At 47.3% G+C, this 24,826-nt stretch overlaps 1 protein-coding gene across 2 annotated transcripts; it reads right to left on the bottom strand.

The window, feature by feature from the left end:
- Window positions 1-4,877: 4,877 nt before the first annotated feature.
- Window positions 4,878-24,824, bottom strand: MAS1 (MAS1 proto-oncogene, G protein-coupled receptor). Of its 2 annotated transcripts, none has more exons than XM_086316665.1 (2): window positions 24,689-24,824; window positions 4,878-6,808 (listed from the first exon to the last, which is right to left on the bottom strand). In XM_086316665.1, exon 2 carries the CDS (start codon window positions 6,771-6,773, stop codon window positions 5,796-5,798), a length of 978 nt encoding a protein of 325 aa, XP_086172791.1. In that variant the 5' UTR covers window positions 6,774-6,808; window positions 24,689-24,824; the 3' UTR covers window positions 4,878-5,795. The 2 variants fall into 2 exon arrangements, with proteins under 2 accessions (XP_086172791.1, XP_086172792.1); XM_086316666.1 differs by lacking the exon at window positions 24,689-24,824 and adding an exon at window positions 23,091-23,402.
- Window positions 24,825-24,826: the final 2 nt, after the last annotated feature.

Here is a 24,826-nt window from a genome sequence, read left to right as displayed (position 1 = left end):
TCTGTCTCCTTTCCTCGTCATTAATACTATGAGCTTGGTGCTCAGCATGGGCTACACACCATCAAGAGAGCTGAGAAGCACACCTACTGCCTCAAAAGTGTGAGCACTGATTGTTTTATTTTCCTAAAATAGATGTCACATGAAATTCACCATGTTAATTTTTGAGTATACAGTTCAGTGGCATTAAGGACTTTCACAGTGATGTGCAGCCATCACCACGTCTCCAGAGCTTTTTCATCTTCCCAGACTCAAACTCAGTCCCCACTAGACAATAGCTCCCTGCTCCTCCTCCTGCAGCCCCTAGCACCCACCCCTCCACTTTCTGTCTCTAGGAATTTGCTTTCTTTGGGCACCTCACTTGTGAGGAATCATGTAGTGTTTGTCCTTCTGTGATTGGTCCATTGCTTAGAATGATGTCTTCAAGGAACAACTGACTTTTGGTGGCTGTTTAGGCTTCCCTAGGGGCTCAGATGGTAAAGAATCTGCCTGTAATGCAGGAGACCCAGGTTCGATCCCTGGGTTGGGACGATCCCCTGGAGAAGAGAATGGCAACCCACTCCAGTATTCTTGCCTGGAGAATCCCGTGGACAGAGGAGCCTGACCGGCTGTAGTCCACGGGGTCACAGAAAGTCAGACATGACTGAGCGACCGACACTTTCACTGCGCTTTCCCAGTTTACACGGAGTTTCACGCACATTATCTCTCTGACTTGGCACAGCTACTTTGTGGGGCAGGTTATCTTACTCCATTAGAACAGAATCTGTCAGGCAACTCTGGGGCTACCCTGAGGTCACCTGCAAACAGTGTTCTCACCTCGAGCCACACTGCACCTGGACACAGGAAAGGCCCAGAAGAGCTGGAGGTTGTCACTCTGAGAGTGGCTCATGCCTATGAGGGGTGGGAGGTGGCACCACTTTCATCCCCAAGGAGGACAGTTCTGAGGTGAGTTACTTGCATCCCTTAGAGGGTCCCCACTGTCCTGGGCCCCTGTACTCCCCGAGTCACCCTATTTTGACTTCTTCGCTTCAGTCTGAATTCCTCACTCCCTCTTGTATTCCCTGGGACAACCTTCCACAGAGACTACAGACACAAAATCCTTGCCTCAGGCTCTGCTTTGGACAATATAGATAACTGTCTACATATCTATACTACAGAATATAGATAACAGAGTCAGAGGGTAACATGCTGACCCATGCGCACCTAGTACACCTTAGCCCTCCTCTTCTCATTCCAAGTGCAGTGTCCGCTCGCTTCTCCCCTCCTTGTAAGACGAGGTCTCTGCCCCAAGCATTTAGTCTGGTCTTGGCTGAGAGAGATTAGAAAGGGAGTGTTAGCCTAGAACTCTCTTTCTTACAGGGAGTGCCCTGGGGAACAAATGGCCTCAACTGAGACTGCTCACAGAGAATCTAACCTCAATCAGACTGCTTTGTAAAAATGTACTCAGGGAAATGGTCCTATTTTCAGCAGGATATACTGGATCTGTCAAGACTGATAACTATAAACAAGTGTGGAATGAATAGGTTTATGGGGGCTGGGGTCCTCCTCGGTGGGGGAATCTGAGAGTTCTTGCCTAACAGCTTTTCTTTTTTCAGGGATCGATCCAGCAGGGTAGTGAGGAGAGAAAAAGGGTGAGGGGAAAGTGCCAGGCAGAGTGCGGAGACAGAGGGAGTTCGGAAGAGCTGCCCAGTGGACGGAGGAGGAGTTAAAGGGAACCTGGTGAGAGGCCAGTCTGCTAGGACTCCAACCCCTGGGCAGAAGCCCTGATCAGGCAGTTAGGTAGAATAGCAAAAAGGAGTCCAGAATGGTGGTGGCTAAAAGACAAGGAAGGAAAAAGCCCACAAAAATAGAACAAAGGAAGGTCCTAGTATTGGAGTTAGGACCTCAGGTAAAACAAGCAGGACTCCTGGCTATCCCAATTTACATAGGGCAGGCCCAGTGGGAGGAGAAAACACATATAAAAAGAGGGGCCAAAATTGGGCTGGGGGCCTCTCTTCTCTTCGAGTCTTTTGGGTCAGCATGCCCACATGCCTCAAAGATTTATTTTCCTTTACTTTCTAAATAAAACTGAGCTGTAACACAGAGCTGTAATACTGGTCCGTCCGTCACTTCATATTTTTGTTGCAATGAGACAGAACCGAGGAAATTACAAACTCCCCCGACATCTATGGTGCTGTGACTCGGCTATTCTGGACTCCTTTTTCCCTATTCTATTTACCTAATAAGATCAAAGGGAGGGTTCTCTGCTCCACTCAGCAGTCTGGGTGGGACAGAGAATGAGGGGGTGAGAGACTCAAGAGACACATAAGATGAGAGTGGCTGGACCCGGGCCACCAGAGGTCTCGCAGACTGGGCGAGAGATGATACAGAGGGGACTCAAGAAGGGGTGGGCCCACAATCAGAGGTAAGGGTCTCTGTGGTGTAGAAACCCAGGGGTAGTGAGGGAGAAAGCAGGTGATTGTGATCAGACAGTCGCGCCATGGGGCTTTGGTTTCCAGGAGACTGGCTTGAGTTGCAGTGAGACTCAGGGTACAGCCCAGAAAGGAGAGGAGCTGCAGGTCCCTTGAATTGACACAGGGAAGCAGGCCAGTGGAGGACTTGTGGAGAAATTCTAAGACATTAGAATGCCACCCTGGCCAGGCTGGACGACAATGTGAGTGGGAAGAGAAAGAGGCCTGGGAGCCGTATTCCAAGGAACTTGAAGAATGTGGTGCCAGGATGCCAAAAATAATAGCGACAGAGAGACAGGAGGGGGTGGTGGGCAGGAGCGGATGGGTCTCCAAGGACCACTTCTCCAGCTGGTCTGCAGACAGAGAGTGGCTGGCCTTGCTCCCCAGCACCCCTCCCACCCCCACCCCATGTGGCGTGTCCTTGCCTTCACTCCTGCCTGCCCTCTGCCTGGAATCCTCTCGCTCCTTAGTTTTTTGAAATCCCACCTCCCTTCCAGCAACCAAAGGGTACCTCCATGGAACATTCCCCTTTTACTACAAAAGATTGGATTCCCCTTTCTCCTGACTGCCACCCAACTTTGTTTATAACACCCTCCTGACACTGACTGTGTGCAGCTTGGAGCTGTAGTTGCCTGTGTGTACCTTCCTCTCCTATTCTAGAAGACCGGGGCTTCTACTTGCTCATCTTGGCCTTGTTCTGATCCTGGAGTTTGGCAGAGAAAGCCATGTGTGAATATTTGCAGCAGAAATGCTTCAAATCCTTCCTCTTCATCAAGACCAAGCATTCTATTCTAGCAGCCTCATCCCTGTGCCCTAGGAATTCTCAGAATGGCACCTAGTAAGCCATGATGACTTAAGCAGATTGTCTAAATATCCAGTGGATATAAATGATGATCTAGTCTCCTCTTCATATTTGCATATTATTTTAACTCTTCTTGTTTTAGTTTTAACTTTATAAATCATTTTTGGGAGCAGGTTTTAGATGAAGAGAGAGACATTTGTCCTGGAAACCCTGTCAGATTCTGACTCTCACTTCTTTGCAAGGCATTACTCTTTAAAACATTAGAAGAATTTTTATATTCATTATTACGTTAAATTTCCCTGCTTTAGGAAGGCAGTAAGTGGGGGGCTTCCCATTTAGTTCATCATATTCTCCTTGGGTGAAAATTCCTTGTTTCCAAGAGTATCTGAGTTCCTCTTTGAGACCAAGATCCATTTGAGACGAGATGAAGTTGCTCCATTTTTCACTGACCCAGAGGCATTAGGGGAGATGACATAAACAAAGCAGAGTGACTCTGATCTCCCGTTTTCTGTTCTTCCCCAGTGAAGATGCTCTGTTTTCAATCAAAAACAAGATCATCCTAAATGTCACCACTCAACATCCATCTGGACTCCTGAAAGCAAGCTGCCTTGTTTCTGATCAGATGTCATCACCCACTGAAAAGCCTCCCACCTCCAAACTGGGCTGGGTGGGAAAGCCTCATACATCTCTCCCAGCGAGGCTGCCCCCTTGGTTACAGGTGACCATTTCCTGTTAAAGAAAGGGGATGGAGCAGAAACAGGTGGCAATTGAGACCCAGGTTATCACAGCTTCTCTGACCCTTCGGAGCCCAACAGTTACAGAAATACTTGTTCAGTCGTGTCCGACTCTTTGTGACTGTAGCCCGCCAGGCTCCTCTGTCCAAGGGATTTCCCAGGCAAGAGTGCTGGAGTGGGTTGCCATTTCCTTCTCCAGGGGATCTTCCCGACCCAGGAACTGAACCCATGTCTCCCACAGTGGCAGGTGGATTCTTTACCACTGAACCACCTGGGAAGTCCATAAATAGTAATGGGCCCATTTATGGATGTGAACATTTTACTCCCCACAGAGCCACATGGAGCATTGCCATTTTTCGTGGGACGCCCAGAAAGGAGAGCAGGAAAGCAAGCATGGTCTCCAGGCTAGGACGTGCCGCCCGAAGGTGCAGACACAGGTCCCAACAGGTAAGCCACAGCTCCCTGAAGTGCGGGGAAATCCTGCTGAGGTCTGTCTGGGGAGAAACGTCCTGTTTCCCTCTGAGATGTGGCCATGCTGTCCTCAGCCCTGCTGCTGAGCCTCCTTCCAGAGCAAGGCAAGGAGATGAGCAGGACGCAGTGGCAGTGAGGCAGGCACCAGTTCGAGCAAGAGGTCCAGGTGCCAGTTGGTGCCGCAGTGGGCCCCTCTCCCTCTTGGAAATAAAAGGAACCCGGTGAGGGAAGATGGGGTTTTTCTTTTAAGATACTAGTCTGCCATCTTTTCAGTCTGCTAGCTTTCCCATTAAAGCCGTTATTCCTGGTTCCAACAAATTGTCTGCCGATTTATTGGCCTGTTGTGCCAATGGGAACTTTGTGACTATAAATACATAACCCTCTTCATGAAGGGAGGGGGTTCCAAAAACACAATCACCCGCATGATTTCATTCATGAACATTTATATCAAGCAAAGGATTTCAAAACAGACTTTCATTTCATGAAGCATTCCCGCAGAGGGAAGGGAAGCCGCAAGGAACTCCTGTGCTGGTGGCCAAATGCTTCCCCTCCCAACCCAAAATGATGCCCCAGCACACAGCGGTTGGGGGTCCTAACATCTCAGATGGTGATGTCCCACAAAGAGTTCTCGTGCAGCAAACGGACAGAAGACCTTTGTAAATTACAGTCATCATTTAAAAACATGTAACAATTATTTGTACATGATAGAGCTGTGTGTGTGGGAGTGTGTGTGTGCTTTACAAAACAGAAATGTGTATTTCTTCTTCCACTTCAAAGAGTCACAGAGACTGATGTTTCTTAACACTGACGTGTGCCAGACCCTTCGCATACCTCATCTTCCAGTGTCATCTTCACCACAAGTCCAGGAGGTATGGACTACTACTGCTTCCATTTTATACTGAGGAAATGAGGTCCCTGGGGGTTAAAACAGGTCAAACCAGCGGCAAAGGACAGAGTCAGTCTGATTCCGAAACTCATGTTCTTCCTACAATATGGCTTTACTTTTTCAAGGTTCATCAAATACTTGTGCCTTTACACACCTGTAAACCTTCCTGCTGGTGTAATTTTTATAGTTCATGGAGAAATGCTTCCAGGAGAGCTGAAGAGGAATAGAAGGAATTTTTTGGAAGTTACAGAAAGGATGAAATTTCGACACGTAATCAGGCATTTCCAGAAGGTACAGCACAAGAGTACAATCTCAGCATTAATTTGCATCTCATGCATGTGGGGTAGGGTGTCCTTCCATATCGTATTTTAGGGGGTATTCATTTTCATTCCCAAGTACAAACTGCGGCTCACCTTCGTCCCACTGTTTTGGTCTATACAATATCCTTCCGCTGGTCAGACAACAGTCTCGGTTGCTGTGGTGGCCGTGTGGTCTTCTGGTTGCCTGGGCTGCATTTCATCTTTGAAAGCCCTGGTCAGAACCACTTTCAAGGACTCTTTGAACCGCTTCTTCCTGCTGCTGCCCACAAAGAAGTAAATAAAAGGGTTGGCGCTGCTATTGATGGTAGAGAAGAGAAGAGAAACGTGGTGCAAGTTCTTGAATGTCGACCAGTACTCGTAATAGAGCAGGTAGAGGAGCCTCATGGGCATGGCGAAGATGAAGAATATGATGATGGTGACGGTGATGACCAGGTACAGCTTCGAGGAGTGGGACGCCCACGAGTTCTTCCGGATCTTCACCACCAAGATGGTGCTGGACACCACCATGAGGGGAGTAAAGACCAGGAAGCTCAGAATGGCTATGAAGATGATCACGGCCCTGCAGTCTCCTCGGGAGTGGGTCTGTCCCTCACTGTCAATGCACATGACGTATTCCATGGTGGTCACCAAGCAGGAGAGTGCCCACAGGAGGGCACAGACGAACGCCGACTGGTGCTTGGGGCGGTGGCACCGGTACCAGATGGGGTACAGGACAGACAGGCACCTCTCCACGCTGATGGCCGTCAGCAGGTACAGGCCTGTGTTGTAGCCAAAGAGAAACGTCACCGATAACGTGACAATTGTGTAGTAATAGCCAGAAGACAGCTCGTAATCTAAAGCATAATCAACAGACAGAATAAAGATGCAAAAGAGCAACGAGATGTCCGCGATGGACAAGTGGGTGATGTAGACGGTGAAGGGGTTTCTTCTCATCCGGAAGCAGAGGAACCAGAGGAGGATTCCGTTCTCAACAAAGCCCAGCGGGGAGATGCTCATGATCACCCAGTGCACGATGGGAATTTCCCGGTGCGGGTCCTTGACGGAGGTGTTCCCGCTGGTTGAGGCGTTGGAGGGCTCTTCAGCAACAAATGATGTCCCGTTTGCCTCATCCATGAGGGGGCCTCAGTCTGGGTTCTTCGGGTAGTTTTCTGTAAATAAGTTTAGAAAGAAAATCAAGGTTGATGAATTGCAGTAAAAGATTTCAGCTATGGCTTGTAACCTTCATGTCATACAGGAGAACATGTCTACTGGACTATACAATTCTCTTTCCAACGAAGGTGAAAATGAGGCACTTCACCAAGAGAGAACTGATCTAATGGCCTTTTGGAAGCCCCCCCGGCAGCCTTTGGCTCTGTACTGTTGCTTGTGGTTCAGCACCAAAGGGGGTCCATCAGAGCAAGAGGATCAGGTTTCTGGTGTCCATTTCTGGTCTGGCCCAAGCTTTCTGAACGGCGTTTTGAAAATCATCTCATCTTCTGTTCCTTCATCTCCTGGCCTGAGAGACCAGGTTAACCGCGTTAGAATTCGATGACAAAGTACATGTTGGGGCCACACTATTGCTGTCACCTTTTACTGAACAAAGTGCCATAAGTGATGGGTGAGTGAGAAGGGAGACATAGAAAAAAATAGGTTCAATAGTGCACCAATATTTTCACAAGTGTGACCAATTAGAAGTATGTGTTTTCTATAGTCTCAATATCTGTGATGAAGTTGTGTACCTAACTCAGACCAAGTGTGCAGTGCAAACCATCCCTGGGGAACAGATGGCACATTTCAACAAGATGTATTCACATCCCCGAGCTCCATGGGCCAGACCACGCTGGAAAACACTACCGATCGATAGTAAACAAAGCCCTGACCCAAGCCCAGTAAAATGCTAAATATCTGAGACTGCAAAACACCATTATCAGCAATTTCCCCTCACACTTTAGGAACTGCTAAATAAATGTATGCACGCCCCCCTCCCCTTTCCTATTATGTAACAAATGTACATAAGCCGCTTCCACTGCTGGGGAACAGAAAAGGCAGGTGCCCACAGAGGTCACCTTCTTTGCTTCTATTCATGGCGTCCTTGGCTTCTTATTTTTGATGGTGGTGGTAAAATATTGTTCTCTGCTTTTGGTCCTTGCAGACCAGGGCCCTATATGTGCAAAATAATCGACCTTTAGAAAGTTACTTACTAGGGGCTCCCCAGTGGCTCAGTGGTAAAGACTCTGCCTTGCAATGCAAGGAACACCAGTTCAACCTCAGATCCAGGAAGATCTCACGTGCCATGGGGCAGCTGAGCCTGTGTGCCCCAACTACTTCCATCTCAGATCCGGGAAGATCTCACGTGCCATGGGGCAGCTGAGCCTGTGTGCCCCAACTACTGACCTGTGCCCTAGAGCCTGCAATTCCTGAGCCCACCTGCCCCTAAACCCAGGCTCTGCAACAAGAGAAGCCACTGCAATAAGAAGTCAGCACGCAGCAACCAAGGGAGCAGCCCCTGATCGCCACAACTAGAGGGAAGCCCAAACAGCAATAAGGACTCAGCACAGCCAAAAATAAAGAAAAAGAAAGTTAGTTCGCAGACTGCCGCCTTTCCTCATGACCTCACCAGAGGCAGAACAGAACCTAGACGTGCTATTTTGTGAGCAGGTGCGGGAGTGGTGGTCACATTCTAGGTGATGAGACCCTGGAGCCCACACAGCTAGCTCTCCTCTCCTTACCAACACTCCCCTCAGTTGCTCTGCTGAGATGCTGGAAATTATTTTTCCTGGAGCATATTCTCTTTTCGTTTCATAATCAGACCATAGAGGGAGAGACTCCAAAGCTCTCAGGAGCCCAACGCAAGGCCCAGAATTCACAATCCCACGGCACTGCTGTACAGACCAGGCTTTGTTAAAAGTTTGTAGGTGTGAGATAGCCGTGTTCCCCAAGTTCGTCCATCAAAGATTTATTCAATGCCAACTTCAGGTCAGGCACTGTTCCAGGAATGGGGCTACAGCAGTGAATGAAACAGACAAAGTGCCAACCTCTGGGAGTTTATATTTCAGTGGGAGGCAGTCAATACCCAATAACAGCAGCAACAAACCAATGGATGTTCGATTGGAATAAGCGCCACAGAGAAAAGAAAAGCCTGGACTACGGCGGGACCAGAGTGTAATTGTGGAGGCAGTGAGACGTGGTTAGGGTCTAGATGCACTCTGAGTTGCTACCAGGTGAGACAGGAGTTATTGTAGGAAAAGAGAATGGCTTTTAGCCATTTGTTGTCTGGACAAGGCGCAGGGGGAGCGGGTTGGGAGGGGTCATATGGAGCTTGGGAATCTTATGCAGCTGCCACATGTAGCTGTCTTGGAGCATGTTGGGAGCTGGGGTTGGGGCAGAAGCAGCGAGAACAGGTGAAGTATAAAATCATGAGGCTAGATGAGATTGCTTATGAAACCTGGGTCCTTAAAAAGGAGAAGAGGTCCAAGGACTGAGCCTTGGGGCATTTCAAAGCTTAGGGGTTGGGGGATGAGGAGAAGGAAGCAAAAGAATCTGGGAGGCTAGGAGCATAATTTATTCATGAGAGCAGGAGGGAAGGCCGAGTGTGCAGTTTAAAGTACAGACAGCTAGGTAAAGTGAAGAGGGGGTGTTAGAAGTTACAAGAAGTTCTCTTTTGGATGTACAGTATCTCTGTTTTCAGCAAAGTCAAGAGCAAGGTCATCTGCTAAGAATGAGGAGGTGTTATGAGTTTAAGGAGAGCGGGCAAGATATAATTAAGTGAAAGCAGGAAAGAGAGCAACATTTCTAGGCAAACAGAGCCTGCCTGGACTGGGGCTCAGGAATCTTGAGTGAGATGATTAGCACTTGTTTTTCTCCAGCTATGGCTCAGCTGTCCAGGTGTGAATGTGCAGAAAGAGGAGAGTTGGATTTAACCAGGACTGGGGTTCTACCGGGCTGGTGCAAAGGAAACTGGAGACCAAAGGAACTGAAGCGCAGAGACTATGGAATCCAACAAGATTAGGAGAGAGTTGAGGCCAGGAGAGAGGTGAGAGTTGGTGAACAGGAAATAGGAGCCTTTGTAGATCCCATCGGTGTCAGAGAACTAACTGCTGAGGCCCGAGTCCTGAAGGCAGAGAACTGGAAAATCGGAGGCAGAAGTCGAAGAGCGGGATGCCCAAAGCCGAGCCTGCGGTGGCGTGGTTTGGGTATTGATTATTGGTATTGATAAGTGTGGTTATTGGTATTGATACATGTAGCCCATGACCATGGGAGTGAATAGCTAGAGGAGAGGGGAAGACAATATCTTCTGACATGAGATCAAGACCCGAGTGTTAGAAGAATTGTCTACATAGACATTGAAATCACTGGGAAACAGGGCTGGAATACAGGACATCGTTAGAGAAAAGCTGGCTGTGAGCCAGGTGTTCAATCTTCAAGGAATTTGAGAGAGCGGCCCGGGGGTCTGTAGATGCTCACAGTAAGGGGGTGGTAAGTGAGATGGTTGGATGGTGTGCACTTCAGAGCTGGGTGCTTTGGTGGTGGTGGTGGTGGTAATAGTGTTTCGGGGGGAGAGAAGAAGCAAACAGAATAACCTGAGACACAAAAATGGTAGAGGGAGGAAGGGTCTCGATCAGCTTTGTCCAACAGAAATGCAATGTGAGCCATATGCGTAATTTAAGGTTTTCTGAGAGCCATAAAATATAAGGAGAAACAAGCGAAATGAATTTCAATATTTTATTTAACCCAGTGTACTCAAAATCTCATTTGAACATGTAACTGATTTATAATGATTAATGGGCTACTTCAGTTTCTTTTTTCACATTAAGTCTCCAGAACCCAGTGTGTATCTTACTCTCATGGAGCATCTTGCCTCAGACCAGCCACGTCTCACACGTAGGTGGCCACGCGGGCCCGTGGCCACCGTATTGGCTGCTGCAGGTCTAGTGGGGCTGTCAAAGCCGAGAGAACTTAAACCAAAATCGAAGACTAGAACGTAAAATCAGGACCTAATCAAAATTTCTAAGAAAAGGGACAAGAACAATCTTTCTGACTCAGGTTCAGACGCCAGAATCTCGTGTGGACCACAGCACCATTCAGCCTTTAGTTTGTCATTGTGTGCATGAGAGCGCTCGTGTACTCGTGAAAATCAGTTAGGAAAGATGTTTCAACCCACGAGACCAAACTGCATTTTTCTATTACAGTCAAACCCAAGTCACCAAGTCCCTCTCTGAAGATAGGTGATCTTTTCATTTCCCAACCAACACGTAGGTTTCAGTTACCATTCTAAGAGTCAAAGAGGCAGAAATAAACAAGATACAACCTCATGCACAGTTTGGCAGGGGAGGCAGGCAGAACTGAAACTAATTCAGTATGGGAAATGGAATAAAGGAGACTGATCGCATCAGAGCAAGCACACACCAGGAAGCCACGTCTCAGGATTTCAAGGAAGGCTTCACAGGGCTGGGCCTTGAAAGGTCAATAGGAGTTTGTTAGCTGAGGAAGAGAAAGAAAGGCATTTTAAGAAAAGAGAACAGATGGACAGGGGTGTGGCGGCAGGAGGCACAGGAAGTTGGTGGTGGAGTCTGAGGAACCCGGTGGGCCCTGGGTGGATGTATGGCTTTACAAAGAAACAACTGGACTGAAGCATGAAGGCCTGGCTATGATGCTTCTTTAAATATCAGACTTATTTTATAGGCTATACTTATCCAACAGTAGTACTTAAAAATTACATAGGGTTCCTTATTAAAAATGCAAATTCCAGGGCCCCATTATTTCAAGAAGCCTGGGCTGGGGCCTTGGAATCTGAATTTTCATAACCCAGGGGATTCTGATGCAGATGGGTCCTAGGCCATGGTTTGAAAAACACAACCCTTTGCAAAGCTCTGGAGCCATTAAAGTTTCAGTGCAGGCCTGGGAGGTGGCCTGAACCATGTTTTAGAAAGGTTACCCTGCACAGTCTACAGCCTGAATGGAAGGGAGTTACAGACGGAGCAAGAAAGCCAGTAAGGTGTTGTTGAAATAGCCCCAGTGAGAAATGAGAACTAGAATAGTGGCTAGAGGAACGAATGGATTCCAGAGACATTTCAGAGCAGGCCAGTCAGATTCCTGTGTCCACCAAGGGGGAGAGAGACAGGGCAGTGAGTGGACTGAGCCTCCCATCTGAAGAGGCTGTGTAGACAAATGCTTGGTGGCTGAGATCGGGAGCAGGAGGGACAGTGGCCGGGGGAACCAGCAACTGGGTTCACGGTGTGTTGAGAATGAAGCATCAGTGGACACACAGAAGGGTGGGTTCCAGATCTGCTCACCTGTATGTTCTCCCTCCTGAGGGCCTACATCCTTTAATAAGTAGAACTGCATTTAAAAAATACTAATAATAGACACACATAGGAGACCTTTAGAACATTGTTACTGTGCATTTGCCAAATGCAGTGTGTGTAACTGATTCACTTTGGTATACACCTGAAACTAACACCACATTGCAAATCAACTATACTCCAATAAAATTGTTTTAAAAATGAAAATGAAAAAGTAAATTTCAGATGCAGAAGTCACCTGAGACCACGTGTTCCTCTTCTAGTCTCAGGCCTCTGGCCTAGCCTCCTGGGATCACTCCCCTCATTTCCTGTTCTCCTTGCTCCCTGCACCAATCTGCCCCCCCAGACCCTCATGCTGCCATCCCTTCCTGTTCTAATATTCCCTCCACTACTCCGGTGTTACCCATTAATTACCTCCATAGCCATGACATTCCTCCCCATAGAGTTAAAATTGCATCTCTGTTGTTAAACCACAAACTCCTCCAAGGCAAAACTGTATTATTCACGTCTGACTCTCCAGGACTTGGCATAGCCATTCAATAAATATTTATTGAATTATTCCAAGAAATAAAGCCCATCACAATGGCCCTGAGAATGTACCCTGGTTACCTGAGAAAGAAAACCGCTGTCTTGAGCCTAGGCAGCCACAGTTAATAAAAGGTTCTCTAATGATTAATATAACTCATGAATCCCGTACCTGGGCAGACTTTGGTCATGATGTGGTTGGAAAGAAAATAAAAAATCCCATTAAAACTAATTCTCACTAAAAACTAACAATAACCCTCCAAATTGATCTGCTGCAGCACGGTTTTACTTAAATGAACACATTACTAAAAATGACATTCCCAGACTTACCAGACCAAACTGAATTTCAGTCCCTCAAGTGAAATAGCAGAGGGTAGCAAGAAGTGCCTTGAACACAGCTGGTCCTATCTGCTCACCAGCTCCCCAAATCTTTCTTCCTCTGGGCACCTTGGTCATTTTGGATACCATTCATCTCTGAGGCTGGATGACTAGGGTGTTTGAGGTCGGGAAGAACAAGGAGAATAGAAGGGTGGGTGCGACTCACTGACAAGACCGTCTAGCTCAGATAGCAGGGAAGATGGGAGGAAGCAATAGCACTGCAGTATTAACCACCGTGGGTAACTTGTCTCCAGGTCAACCCAGTCCTGGTCCTGTGGGCTCCTCTGTTCAACACACACAGCATCTTCTTTATGTACGTCTGTTTCTAGGTGGCAAACATACCTGCCGCGGTGGCTCAAAAAAACATAAAGAATCCGCCTGCAATGCAGGACACCCGGATTCCATCCCTGGGTCGGGAAGATCCCCTGGAAAAGGGAATGGCAACCCACTCCAGTATTCTCGCCTGGAGAATTCCATGGACGGAGGAGCCTGGCAGGCTTCAGTCCATGGGGTCGCAGAGTCAGACACGACTGAGCAAGTAATACAACACAACAATGTTTAGCCGGCAGGGACTGTCCTGGATTGTGTCCATGGGGTTGCAAAAAGTTGGACATGACTGAGTGACTGAACTGAACTGAACTGACAGTCCTGGATGGAGGCAGAACGTCTTGACGGCCCTCTGTGCCTGCAACGTGGTCAGTAACACAGCAACACAGTGGTGGGTGGAAACCCCACCATGTGCTTGAGAACAGATATGAGTGGAGCATGATTCTGGGAAGCGCTATCCCAGCCTCTCTTCCCTCTTATTCCCTACAAGTCCCCAGGAGACAGCTGTCAGGTGGAGTGCGAGAATGCCGTCACATAGGACTTCAGGGTTCAAAGCGACTTCCCTTCGGGTCAGCTCTGGGTCCTTCAATCGGCTTGGGAGGCTGAGAAGTGTGAATGAAAATACTGACATCGCCTGCCATTATCAGTAAACAAAGGATGTTGTAACCGTCAAGTGCCAACATTAGAGCCACCCCGTTGATGGTAAGACCCGAGGGAACTCAGGATGGAGGCCTGATGCCCACCATCAGGCAGTCAGATGCCGCAGCCACCCCAAAGGTGCACCTGAGGAGACTCGGGTGAAAAATCACGGGATCCGGGCCCAGATAGCTGAGATACACATCAAAGGAGTCATTTCAGTGAGCCCAGCCTTACATCTTCTCATACACAGATATGCACTAAATCCCGTAATTTGAGATGCCTGGTTTTCTCTAATTAATAGTAATCTTTTGGTGTACCATCTACCTGGCTTTGCTGCAAAAGCTCCTATATATCCTGGTTCCACTCTTATCCTCTGAAGCAGTCCCTCAGAGTGATCTGAGACGCTGTGTCTCAAGCTTTAGTCCTCTGTTTTTCCACCAAATAAAGCATAACTATTATTTTCCAGTAGTTATGTATGGATGTGTAGATTTTTCCAGTAGGAAAAATCCAGGTTTTTCCAATAGTCATGTATGGATGTGAGACTTGGGTCAAAAAGAAGGCTGAGCACTGAAGAATCGATGCTTTAGAAATGCAGTGTTGGAGAAGACTCTTGAGAATCCCTTGGACTGCAAGGAGATCCAACCAATCCATCCTAAAGGAAATCAGTCCTGAATATTCATTGGAAGGACTGATGCTGAAGCTGAAACTCCAATACTTTGGCCACCTGATGGGAAGAACTGACTCATTTGAAAAGACCCTGATGCTGGGAAAGATTGAAGGTGGGAGGAGAAGGGGACGACAGAGGGTGAGATGGTTGGATGGCATCACCAACTCGATGGACATGAGTCTGAGCAAGCTCCAGGAGTTGATGATGGACAGGGAGGCCTGGCGTGCTGTGGTCCATGGGGTTGCAGAGTCAGACACGACTTAACAACTGAACACCACCATCCATTTTTAGGTTGTATGGTTTTGAGGGGGGGTTGTTTCTTTTTTTTTCAGTCAACATAAGGAAGGAAGGAGACATTGCCCTCATTTCACAGGGAAAAACTCGGCAGGGGTAGGGTTCAGAGTCACTGCATCACACAGCTCCAGGGGGCTCCACCACTCATCCGCTCCGAGTCCCCTGCTCCCTGGGCCCTGCAGAGCATCGAGGCCTGAAAGTTCACGTGGATCCTGAACCCTGGTGGCCAGGGCGGGAATCCAGGTCCCCCAAGTTCCAGTCTCCTACTTAAAAAAAAAACAGTCTGGAAACCACTGTTCTAACCAGCCACCCGCATTTTGCCGACCACTAAAGAGAAGCTGGAGACACATAAAATCCCAACTCAGTTCTGCAGGCCCAGCAGCTGGGAGCTCCTGATTCTTTCTCTGAGCTCATCCCACTCTGCCCTGGGGCGGAATCCTATTTTTAAGACCTTACCTTTTATAGCCTCTCTGTTATAAATTTTCTAATCTAGCCTGCCTCTAATCCTTCCTACTTAAGGAACAGAAGGCATCACATTCTCTTATGTTATAGGATTTTTTTTTCTCATTTAATTCCTGATTATGACTCTGCTAATGCTGGATGGAGACCACTGGATGGTCTCCATATTCCAAGTCCACGTGAAGCCAAGGAGCCGCCAGTGCGGCTTACATAGCCCCAGAGGACCCGAGGGCTCCCCCGATGGGCTCATTTTTGTAGCCAGTTTAATCTTAACACAAAATGAGGGGGATTTAACTTTTTTTCATTGCTTTTTTCTCTAATTATAAAACAATATTTTTGTTCACTGAAGAAAATTTGGAAAATTCAGTAAGGAAAAAAAAAATCACACATTAAACCATTACTCAAAATTAACCTGATCGAACATTTGGGGATGTTTCTTTCTAGTCTTTTTTTCCCCCATCTCACATACACTGTCTTTTAAAATTGAGACTGCGTTTTATAGTCTGTGTGGTTGCCTGCTTTCTTTTTTTTCACTCAGTGTCATATTGGAAACATTTTCTCTGTCAGCATATATTACAGAAGAACATGACTTTGACTGTCACTGTGTGGATGCGCCATGATTTATTTTTAATAATCCTTTAACTGTGGACATCCCAGTTGCTTCTGACTTTCCACCATTATTTTTCAAAAAACAAGTGACTATAATGAACTTTCTTGGATACAAATTTTGTGCACGTCTTTCATCATCTCCTTAGGACATATTTCTAAAAGTGGAATTGCTGAATTAAACAGTATAAATATTTTTCAAGATTTTAAAACATTTTAACAAGTTGTCTTCCCAAAACTGTACCAATTATACTGATATCAACAGTATAACTTTTTTTTTTCACAGCATATATACATTTTTTGTCCCCACAGCATTTCCACTTTTTAAAATTCCCAACTTTGGTAGCTGATTAAAAAGGCATTTTGCTTTAATTTGCATTTATTTGATCTCTCATGAGTTTGAATATTTTTCATGTTAACAGTCACTTGAATTTCTTCTTTGACAGATTCTTTTTTCATGTTCTTTTACAGAGCTGCAATAATTCTTTGTAAATATAATATTTTGCCATATATGTTAGAAATTCTTTCCTCTGAAACTGGGGTAGAAGATGTAAGATACAGCTTGAAGTTTTCTTAAAAGCATTTCCTTACTGTTACAAAGACCCTGATGCTGGGAAAGATAGAAGGCAGGAGAAGGAGGGGATGACAGAGGACGAGATGGTTGGATGGCATCACTGACTCAATGGACATGAATTTGAGAAAACTCCTGGAGATAGTGAAGGACAGAGAAGCCTGATGTGCTGCAGTCCAGGGGGCTGCAAAGAATTGAAGACGACTGAGCAACTGGACAGTAACAACTGTTACAAGTCTGCCTGTACTCTGCTGATAATTGAGGTTTGGAAGTTGAAAGGATTCTACATATACTGTAAACCACTCTTTGTCTTATAGGTGAGGAATCCAGCTCATGACTAGCAAGATCACATACTGAGTTGGCAGCCACGCCAGCAATGGACCCTACATTGCCTAGGTTCAAGTGGGCACTATTTCTCCTGCCCACCCCAGGCTTCTGTCAATAGTTGATGTGTGTGTGAAATTCACTCACCCACGTTAAGCGGCAAATAGAACTTTGGGGACATTTAGCAATGGCCTTAATGTCACCAGAGTGATTACCTCAATCAAAGTGATTAGTAGTAAAGATTTTTATTTAAAGTTCCAAGGAATGGACTTTTTGTTTCTCAGAGAATGTTATTACTCATCAGTGGGTAGATTTTTATTTATTAAAGCACCATCTATCCAATGCCAAACACAGAACAACAATAAAAATGGTTTCAGTTTCTGCTCATCCACTACTTTCTTCTGCAAAATGGAGTGACCACAGTCATCACCACTATCAACAGCTCTATTAGAAAACAATTAAAGCAAAGTGATCCATTCAACAGCTTTTAGACAAGTCCCCCGAAACAGATTAGGAATGATAGAGTTCTCACACCCACCTCACCCAGACACGATACAGCGTGTGTTATGAGATGCCGTTGCATCTCCACGCTGTGGCCTCGAGGGGACACTGCTGCCTGGACGTGCTTTCTTCCCTCTGGCTCTCCCCCTGTCTCTCTGTAGTTTCTTCTCTGTCTCGCTTCCTGGATCTGTCCTCACCCTCTCTTTGGGTCACCAGGCTCCATCCCTGGCCCTCCTCTCTTCTTACTCTGTAAACATGCACTGGTGGTTTCATTCGATTCCCTCATTTCAACTATTATCATATCCCGATGGAGTCCAAGTTGACAGTTCTAACTCAGACATCTCTCCAGACTATCAGACGCTATTAATAATAGCCCTGGAGATTTTAACTGGGCCTCACATAGCAGCACACAAACCTCAGCTGATCCACAACAGAAATCAGAGCTTCCCTGCTGTTCCATCAGTTCAGTTCAGTCGCTCAGTCACGTCCGACTCTTTGCGACCCCATGGACTGCAGCACGCCAGGCTTGTCCTGTCCGTCACCAGCTCCTGGAGCTTGCTCAAACTCATGTCCATCGGGTCAGTGATGCCACCCAACCATCTCATCTTCTGTCGTCCCCTTCTCCTCCTGCCCTCAGTCTTTCCCAGTGTCAGCGTCTTCTCCAATGAGTCAGTTCTTTGTATCAGGTGGCCAGAGTATTGGTCCACTGAAGAAGGGAATGGCAAACCATATCAGTGTTCTTGCCTTGAGAACCCCATGAACAGTATGAAAAGGCTGTTCCATACCTCCTCTGATGTTTTTAGCCTTCCAAGCCAAGACAAAACAAAACAAACCAAAAAAAAAAACGGATGTTTTACCAGGCACTACTCACCTTGTATGTTCCCTGCACAGTCCCTGGAAGTAGGCTTTTCTCAAGGAGCCCTGGTTCCTCCTAGCAGAGAAGGGGCTATAGAAGCCAAGATCTGGATACTGTGAATACCCAGTGCTACTGAGGTGTCACTGCTCCCAGGCACAGAGCTAAGGAATATATGTATATGAATACATATATACATACATATAGAGACTGACATCCATATTTTTGTAAGTTTCTACATATGCATTGAATACCAATGAATTCACATCAGTATCTCCAATTTGGATCCAGCATCACTGAGTTCAGTTTCGTTTTCTTCCCCTTCTCGTTTGTAATTCCTGTCTCTGATGGTAAGAAACCTGGCTCCCATCGCCCTCAAGCATTTACCTATTCAATCAACCCCGCTACTGGCAATCACTCTCCTGTGTCTAACACTGCCACTGTCTCCTGCCCTGGGACACACGTCTCCCAACAGAAGACCTGAACCTGGCCCCAGGTTTCCTCCCTTGCTGTGCAGATGGCTTTCTTGCCCTGCCGTATCACCACCACCCTCTTCACCTAGCTGGGCTGCTCCCCGATGGCTGTTCCTCCCCTGCTCAGATTCCCCCACTTCATACAAGCCACAATGAGTCATTTTTCATATTGTTTGGCTCATCAGGCAAGTTTGGCCTTGGAGTACAAAAGGAAGCAGGGGAAAGGCTAACAGAGTTTTGCCAAGAGATCACCCTGGTCATAGCAAACACTCTCTTCCAACAACACAGGAGACAACTCAACATGTGGACATCACCAGATGGTCAATACCGAAATCAGATTGATTATATTCCTTGCAGCTGAAGATGGAGAAGCTCTTACAGTCAGCAAAAACAAGGCCAGAAAATGACTGTGGCTCAGTTCATGAACTCCTTATTGCAAAATTCAGACTTGAAGAGAGTGGGGAAAACCACTAGACAATCCACATATGACCTAAATCAAATCCCTTACGATTATACAGTGGAAATGAAAAATAGATTCAAGGGGTTAGATTTGATAGATAGAGTGCCTGACAAACTTATGAATGGAGGTTCCTAACACTGTACAGGAAGCGGTGATCAAAATCATCCTCAAGAAGAAGAAATGGAAAAAGGCAAAATCGTTCTCTGAGGAGGCCTTACAAATAGCTGAGAAAAGAAGAGAAGCAAAAGGCAAAGGAGAAAAGGAAAGATATATCCATCTGAATGCAGAGTTCCAAAGAATAGCAAGGAGAGATAAGAAAGACTTCCTCAGTGATCAATGCAAAGAAATAGAGGAAAACAATAGAACGGGAAAGACTAGAGATCTCTTCAAGAAAATTAGAGATACCAAGGGAACATTTCATGCAAAGACGGGCTCGATAAGGACAGAAACGGTATGGACCTAACAGAAGCAGAAGATATTAAGAAGAGGAGGCAAGAATACACAGAAGAGCTATACAAATAAGATCTTCATGACACAGATAATCACAATGGTGTGATCACTCACCTAGAGCCAGACATCCTGGAGTGCAAAGTCAAGTGGGCCTTAGGAAGCATCACTAAGAACAAAGCTAGTGGATGTGATGGAATTCCAGGTGAGCTATTTCAAGTTCTAAAAGATGATGCTGTGAAAGTGCTGCACTCAAAATGCCAGCAAATTTGGAAAACTCAGCAGTGGCCACAGGACTGGAAAAGGTCTATTTTCATTCCAATCCCAAATAAAGGCAATGCCAAAGAATGTTCAAACTACCACACAATTGTACTCATCTCACACGCTAGCAAAGTAATGCTCAAAATTCTCCAAGACAGGCTTTAACAGTATGTAAACTGAGAATTTCCAGATGTTCAAGCTGGATTTAGAAAAGGCAGATGAACCAGAGGTCAAATTGCCAACATCCATTGGATCATCGAAAAAGCAAGAGAATTCCAGAAAAAAAAAAACCCATCTACTTCTGCTTCACTGACTATGCTAAAGCCTTTGACTGTGTGGATCACAATAAACTGTGGAAAATTCTTAAGAGATGGGAATACCAGACCACCTTACATGCCTCCTGAGAAATCTGTACGCAGGTCAGGAAGCAACAGTTAGAACTGGACATGCAACAACAGACTGGTTCCAAATTGGAAAAGGAGTACATCAAGGCTGTATATTGTCACCCTGCTTATTTAACTTCTATGCAGAGTACATCATGAGAAACACTGGGCTGGAAGAAGCACAAGCTGGAATCAAGATTGCAGTGAGAAATATCAATAACCTCAGATAGGCAGATGACACCACCTTTATGGCAGAAAGTGAAGAGGGACTAAAGAGCCTCTTGATGAAAGTTAAAGGGGAGAGTAAAAAAAAAAAAAAAAAACTGGCTTAAAACTCAACATTCAAAAAATTCAGATCATGGCATCCGGTCCCATCACTTCATGGCAAATAGATGGGGAAACAATGGAAACAGTGAGAGACTTTATTTTCTTGGGATCCCAAATCACTGCAGATGGTGACTGCAGCCATGAAATTAAAAGGTGCTTGTTCCTTGGAAGAAAAGCTAGGATAATCCTAACACCATATTAAAAGGCAGAGACATTACTTTACTGACAAAGGTCCATTTAGTCAAAGCTATGGCTTTTCCAATAGTCATGTATGGTGTGAGAGTTGAACCAAAAAGAAAGCTGAGTGCTGAAGAACTGATGCTCTTGAACTGTGGTGTTGAAGGAGACTCTTGAGAGTCCCTTGGACTGCAAGGAGATCAAACCGGTCAATCCTAAAGGAAATCAGTCCTGAATATTCATTGAAAGGACTGATGCTAAAGCTGAAGCTCCAATACTTTGGTGACCTGACTCATTGGAAAAGACCCTGATTGGGAAAGATTGAAGGCAGGAGGAGAAGGGGATGACAGAGGATGAGGTGGCTGGATGGCATCACTGACTAGATAGACTTGAGTTTGATCAAGCTCTGGGAGTTGGTGATGGACAGGGAAGCCTGGCATGCTGCCGTCCATGGGGTCGCAAAGAGTCAAACAGGACTGAGTGACTGAACTGAACTGAACTGATGATGAACCAGGCTATGATAGAACATAACACCCACCTCCCTCCCGCAAACATAAAAGAATCATAGTCAGTAAAGCATTTGAATGCAAAAGAAATGTTCAGAAAAAAAAGTTGGACATTGTTCAAATTATGTCCCAGGGGTGACTGTATTCTGTCTGTTTATCCTACTTTGCCTGAGAGCCACACTTTCACTCCAACTGACCTTTGTTCAGGTGTGAGTCCTGAACAAAGCAGCTTAGCCCCTCTGAACCCCAGGTTCGTCGCAGCGTTGGCACATATTTTACTGTATTTCTGGAAGCCTGGGGTGTCAGAAAAGCTAGAGACTGAAAAGCACTTTGCCAGTACAAGTCTCATGGAAACGCCGAACTGAGATCATAAATCAACAAGCAGAGAAAACAAGCGTGGTGGTTTCCATAGATGTTTAAGGAAGCGGGCTGGCAGGTCTACTTGAAACTGCTACCTGCATTCACTTCTCAGTGAACAGATGGGCAGCGAGGGTGACAGAAAAGCAAGAGAGATGAGAGAGGGCAGAGTCATGGGGGCATTCCAGCTTCAAGGAGGTAGAAGGCAGAGTTTTAAAGGCTCTGTTCAGGTGCTTGCTGAAGTTTTCTCTTAAAATCTAGAAAGAAAAGCATCCTCTCCCATAGCTCCCTCTCCACTCAGGTGCCCAAGGTCCGCCCTGGTCCTGAATTCTCAGGCTATCATAGCCGTCTTAGGAAGGAAGGAAGAGAGGGATGGAGGGAGGGAAGGAGGGAGAAAGGAAAGGAAAGGAAAAAGAGCAAGAGTGAGAAGCCAGCCAGCATCCAGGGTAGGCCACCTGAAACTTCGTACGCTCCTAGGCAACCGCAAGGAGGGACTGGCCCCCAGGCTGGACCGTGCGGGTGTGCAGCTCCGGAGAGACCGGCACGTGCCTGCCTCTGTGTGTGTGCGGTAACCTGGACAAACAGAGACCCATTCGTGAGGTGGAATTTCCATGGCAGGCACCGGATCTGATGGGAATGTGCCGGCAGGGACATCTGTCCTTGTATTAAATGCCTCGTTCCCTCGAGCCGTCTGCACAGAGAAGCACAAACTCCTCACTCCCTTTCCAAGGGTACAGCAAGGTCACCTTAGACCACTCATCTCGAACGTGGGGGGAGTTGGGTGATTTTATATCTGAGGGGACATTCGGCGTTTTGATGGTCACATTGAGAGGAGGAGGGAACTGGCACCCAGTGGGCTGAGACCAGGGATGCTGTTCAACATCCTAGGAGCTTCCCACAGGAAAGAGTTTCCCACAGGGAAGAATTTCTAGCGCCAAATGTCATGATGCCAAGGTCAAGATACCTAGCGGTGGGCTTCTTACCACCTTCTCCCTGCTCTCTGCATAGTGATCGGACGAAATCCTACATGTTCTCTCTCCAGTTCCCCTTACCCACCCTGCCTGGGAAATGCTGCCAAGATGCTCACATCAAAGAACAGGGGAATTCTTTCAACAGAACCTCGCCACCTGCGCACCTGACTTGAGAAGCGACGGAAACCACGACTAACACACCGTACCCTCTGAGGAAGGCAGAGGAGACTCAACCCCGCTGCCTCCAGCCAAGTGATGTCCCCAGAGGAATCAAACACATGGTAACAACCCCCTTCAAACCCCAATTCCTTTATCCTTGATAATATCCCCTTAAACAACCTTGACCACCTCTAAGTCCACCACTGACTCTGGGAACTGAGATTCTTGCCAAGATTCTTGCCCCCAAGATTCTCGCCCCCTGTCACGAGTCAGAAAGAAAAAGTTAGTGTGGAAGTTTCGACCCCAAAAGTTGAAAACCGACATCCGGGGACAGTTAATGCAGCAATAGAAGCAAATTTTCCAAAACAAAGGCAGGAGAGAGAGGTTTTTGGCAACACAGAGCAGACATCTAAGACACCGTTAAAACCACCAGCACAGAAAGAGTGGCCCGGGCAATAGCTTTTGGAAGATGGAAAAATCTTACTTTGGTTGTCAAGGTCAGCTGAACAATTAGAAACCAGGGTGCAGGCTCACGCAGTCCATTCACTCAGAGAGAGTCAGAGGTGGCGGCCAGGAGGCTGGACCTTCGCGTCCTGGGCGCTGCTGTCCTGCCGACCTGCAGGGTCCCCTGTGCCCACATCCCCTCCAGGCAGGCTGCAGCCTGCCTTCTCTGAGGAAATCAGAGCTGCTCTCCCACTGCTGAAAAAATTCGAGATGTGCCAAGCAGATGGTCCCACGCTTATCAGCAGAAGCTGTGCTTCAAATGGCATCGCTCAGTGACACGCTCAAGTGAAAATCTTCACTCCGATCCAGAGTGGGACTAGGCTGGTGATCACGTGAGGTGACTGACCTCCCCCCTACCCCGAACCACCAAGGGCCAGCCAGGGTTGAGGAAGAAGACGGCCCAGAGAAACACTGCACAGAAGGGCAAAATCACGTGTGTAGCCGAAAGACAGCCGCAGCTCAGATTCCTGACTCAGCCTGTGACTGGCCAAGTGATCTCTGCCAAGCTCTGGAAGACTCAGTCTTGTCCCCTGTAGAATGGAACTCATCACGACCCAAAGCTGCAATGGTTAAATGAGGTGTAGGAACGCACCTGCACAGTGAGGGACATGTGGTTAAACAATTAAACATCCCCTCCCTTCCTGCAGGGCTTCCCTGGTGGCTCAGACGGTAAAGAATCTGCCTGCAATGAGGGAGACCTGGGTTTGATCCCTAGGTGGGGAAGATCCCCTGGAAAAGGGCATGGCAAGCCACTCCAGTGTTCTTGCCTGGAGAATCCCCTGGGCAGAGGAGCCTGGCGGGCTACAACCCATGGGGTCGCAAAGAGTCGGACATGACTGAGCGACTGACACTTCCCTTTCCTACAACCCATGTTCAGAGAGTCTCATGCCCATGTGAGTGTGCAAACGTGATGCAATGCAGGAGGGAGAAGGAGAGAGAGGGCCCAGAACTGGGTCCCAGGGGTGGACGAGCACCAGTGCCCAGCTCGCATCTCAGCCTGGCTCACAGATGATTCCTGGGAGCAGCTGTTTCCGTGAGAGGCAGATCCTCACCCAGGCAGTCAGGTTACTTTCTCCCAAGACCCTCTTCTTGGTCAACAGACCCCACGTGAAGGTGCCAAGACCAAGCAAGAGGCTTCTGGAAGGTCTGAGTAGCCAAGCCTTGCGGTGAAGACCCCCACCACCCATTTGTGGCAGCATTTATTCCTTTTTTTTTTTTTCCCAAAGTATTCCTTCATGGTTACTGTGGCAAAGTAGCTGTGGACTCCTGGGACTGACTCGATCAACAGAGGGCAGGAAAGCAAATTGGGATTCTGTGGGAAAGCAGCCTTAGGAACCCACAGACGGAGCTTTCTTCGGACTGTTTTCATAAGCAGGAAGATGAGAGGCCGGCCAAACTGGCCTTGTGGGAAACCTGACCTGCGGCTCTGCCCGCCAGTGGAAGAGGAGGGGGTACCAGGGCGCCTCCCCGAAGATCTCCAAACGGCAGGCAGAACAAGGTGAGGTCCGGGCACCTACTGGGCAGGCAGTGCTGAGCAGCAGAGCAGAAGATGGGGGAGACTCAGTGCGATTTCATTACCTGGATGCGATGCTCCAAAGAAGGAGAGTCAGCCTTCTGAAGACCTTTCCTTTCCCCCGAGGATCATCAGAAACTGCAGGGAAACCGGGACTGCCTGAGGCCACCAGCCAGGCCGAGAGAAAGGAGCGGTCGGAGGAG

This window comes from Bos grunniens, chromosome 9, assembly GCF_055505025.1.
Source record: "Bos grunniens cultivar Pamir isolate PY7600 chromosome 9, Bosgru_T2T1.0, whole genome shotgun sequence".
NCBI classification, from domain to species: Eukaryota; Metazoa; Chordata; class Mammalia; order Artiodactyla; family Bovidae; genus Bos; species Bos grunniens.
Note: the sequence above shows the minus strand (reverse complement) of the source record. Positions and strands in the feature narration are given on the sequence as shown.

What these genes read in the sequence shown, in the direction of transcription:
- MAS1 (XM_086316665.1), bottom strand. Translation starts at nt 6,773, where the DNA reads ATGGATGAGGCAAACGGGACATCATTTGTTGCTGAAGAGCCCTCCAAC.